Source organism: Octopus bimaculoides, chromosome 26, assembly GCF_001194135.2.
Source record: "Octopus bimaculoides isolate UCB-OBI-ISO-001 chromosome 26, ASM119413v2, whole genome shotgun sequence".
Classification (NCBI taxonomy): Eukaryota; Metazoa; Mollusca; class Cephalopoda; order Octopoda; family Octopodidae; genus Octopus; species Octopus bimaculoides.
In genome coordinates this window covers 3489358-3491142 of record NC_069006.1, presented here as the reverse complement: position 1 = coordinate 3491142, position 1785 = coordinate 3489358, and the positions used below count along the sequence as shown (strand labels likewise).

The 1785-nt window shown below is 35.9% G+C and overlaps 1 protein-coding gene across 3 annotated transcripts in view; it reads left to right on the top strand.

Annotated features, from left to right (window-relative positions):
* Nucleotides 1–1776, top strand: part of LOC106871749 (myb/SANT-like DNA-binding domain-containing protein 2) — a 29924-nt gene extending 28148 nt beyond the window's left edge. For all 3 annotated transcript variants that reach the window (XM_014918378.2, XM_014918375.2, XM_014918376.2), the window contains exon 4: nt 779–1776. In XM_014918378.2, coding sequence (XP_014773864.1) covers nt 779–1113 — 335 coding nt within the window. In that variant the 3' untranslated portion in view covers nt 1114–1776. The remainder of the gene's footprint in view (nt 1–778) is intronic.
* The last annotated feature ends 9 nt before the right edge of the window (nt 1777–1785 follow it).

Genomic DNA, 1785 nt, shown 5'->3' with positions numbered 1-1785 from the left:
ATATATATATATATATATATATATATATATATATATATATATATACACACACACACATATATATACATATATATATTATCATCATCGTTTAACGTCCGCTTTCCATGCTGGCAGGGGTTGGATGGTTTGATTGAGTGGCAAGCCAAGAGGCTGCACCAGACTCCAATCTGATCTGACTCCAATCTGATCTTGGTGGTGATCAAGCAGTATCACCAGCAAGTACTGCTTAGCATGGATACTGATAAATTTCTCCTGACCTGGCAGTCTAATACCACAACTCAATCAATCAGTGTTGACTGTGTTTTAGTTAAAGTTACATCTTTAAATCTGCCCAGAGTTATCTCTCTTTAGTATTTCTTATTGATAACCTCTAGTGGGCTAGAAATGCTGTATCTGGAAATCCAACAGGTGGAAACACTGGGCATATATGGTGTTTTTTTTATACGTTTTACCATAACAAATTTTTATCTATGGTAACTGCAGTGACTTTGCCTTAAGAATTTGAAATATGTCACAAATACATTTTAACTAACCTGAAGTTCACTTTTATATATGTGTGTGTGTATTATGGGCTTCTTTCAGTTTCCACATACCAAATCCTCTTACAAGGCTTCAGGTGGTCTGTGGCTATAGTAGAAGACACTTGTGTAGTGGAACTGAACCAGAGACCATGTGGTTGGGAAGCAAACCTCTTAACTACTCTCCCGCACCTCTAAATTTTTTTTGTTTTGTATCTTATATAGTTTTTTTTTCTTCCTTTTTCCTTTGTGCTCCACAGGTAAACAGAAAAGGAAGCCTACTGCCATGGAGCAGACTCTGTCACAGATGATCGAGACGTTCATGGACAAGCAGCTGGAACTGCAGAACGCTTTCTTTGAGCAGGAGGAGAAACGCATAAAGCTGGAATCCGAGCTTGAGGATAAACGGCGCCAGGAGGAGCGACAGCACGAAATCCTGATGCTACAGATGATTCTGGGAAAATGCACAGACCCACAAATGGCTGAAATAATCACGCCTCCGGCATCAACGTCGACAGCAACATCATCTACATCATCAACATCATCGTCATCATCATCTACCTCCAAAATTCAGACTCCGTGTTCATTTTCATGACCATAGCTTTATATTTTTACAGCACAAAGAGGGAAAAATTATTGTTTTGTTCCTCTTTGTTTTTAAGGAAAATACGTCAAATTATGAACTTGTAGTGTTTATTTTATGTTTTTTTTTTTTAATATTTTTCTTTCCATTTCCTTTTTCTTTTTCTCTTTCTTTCTCTTTTTTGTCTTTTCTCTCTGAAAAACAGTATTTTTTTTTTTTTTATAAATTTAATTTCTTTTCTTTCAGAAAGTTTTAATATTTTTTTCTTCCTTTTTACAAACCTTTATATCATGAATAAACGTGTATATTTGTTACAACACACACACACACACACACACACACATGCATACACACACAAACATATAGACGTGCTTGTATGTATGTATGTGTGTTTGTGTATATACATACATATATATATATATGTATATATGTTGATAGAAAAGACAACAAAAGAAAGAAAGAGACCTCGATATTATGTAAATAGAGGAATTTATCTGTAAAAATATGTGACACTTATTCGGTAGCCATGATAAAACTCTGAGTTTCGGATGTCAGGGTGGAAACCAACGCCGGCATTTTCAATGGCCAGATAACTGAAGAGATGGCGGCGTGGGTTTCTGCCCTGACATCCGAAACTCAGAGTTTTATCATGGCTACCGAATAAGTGTCATATATTTTTACAGA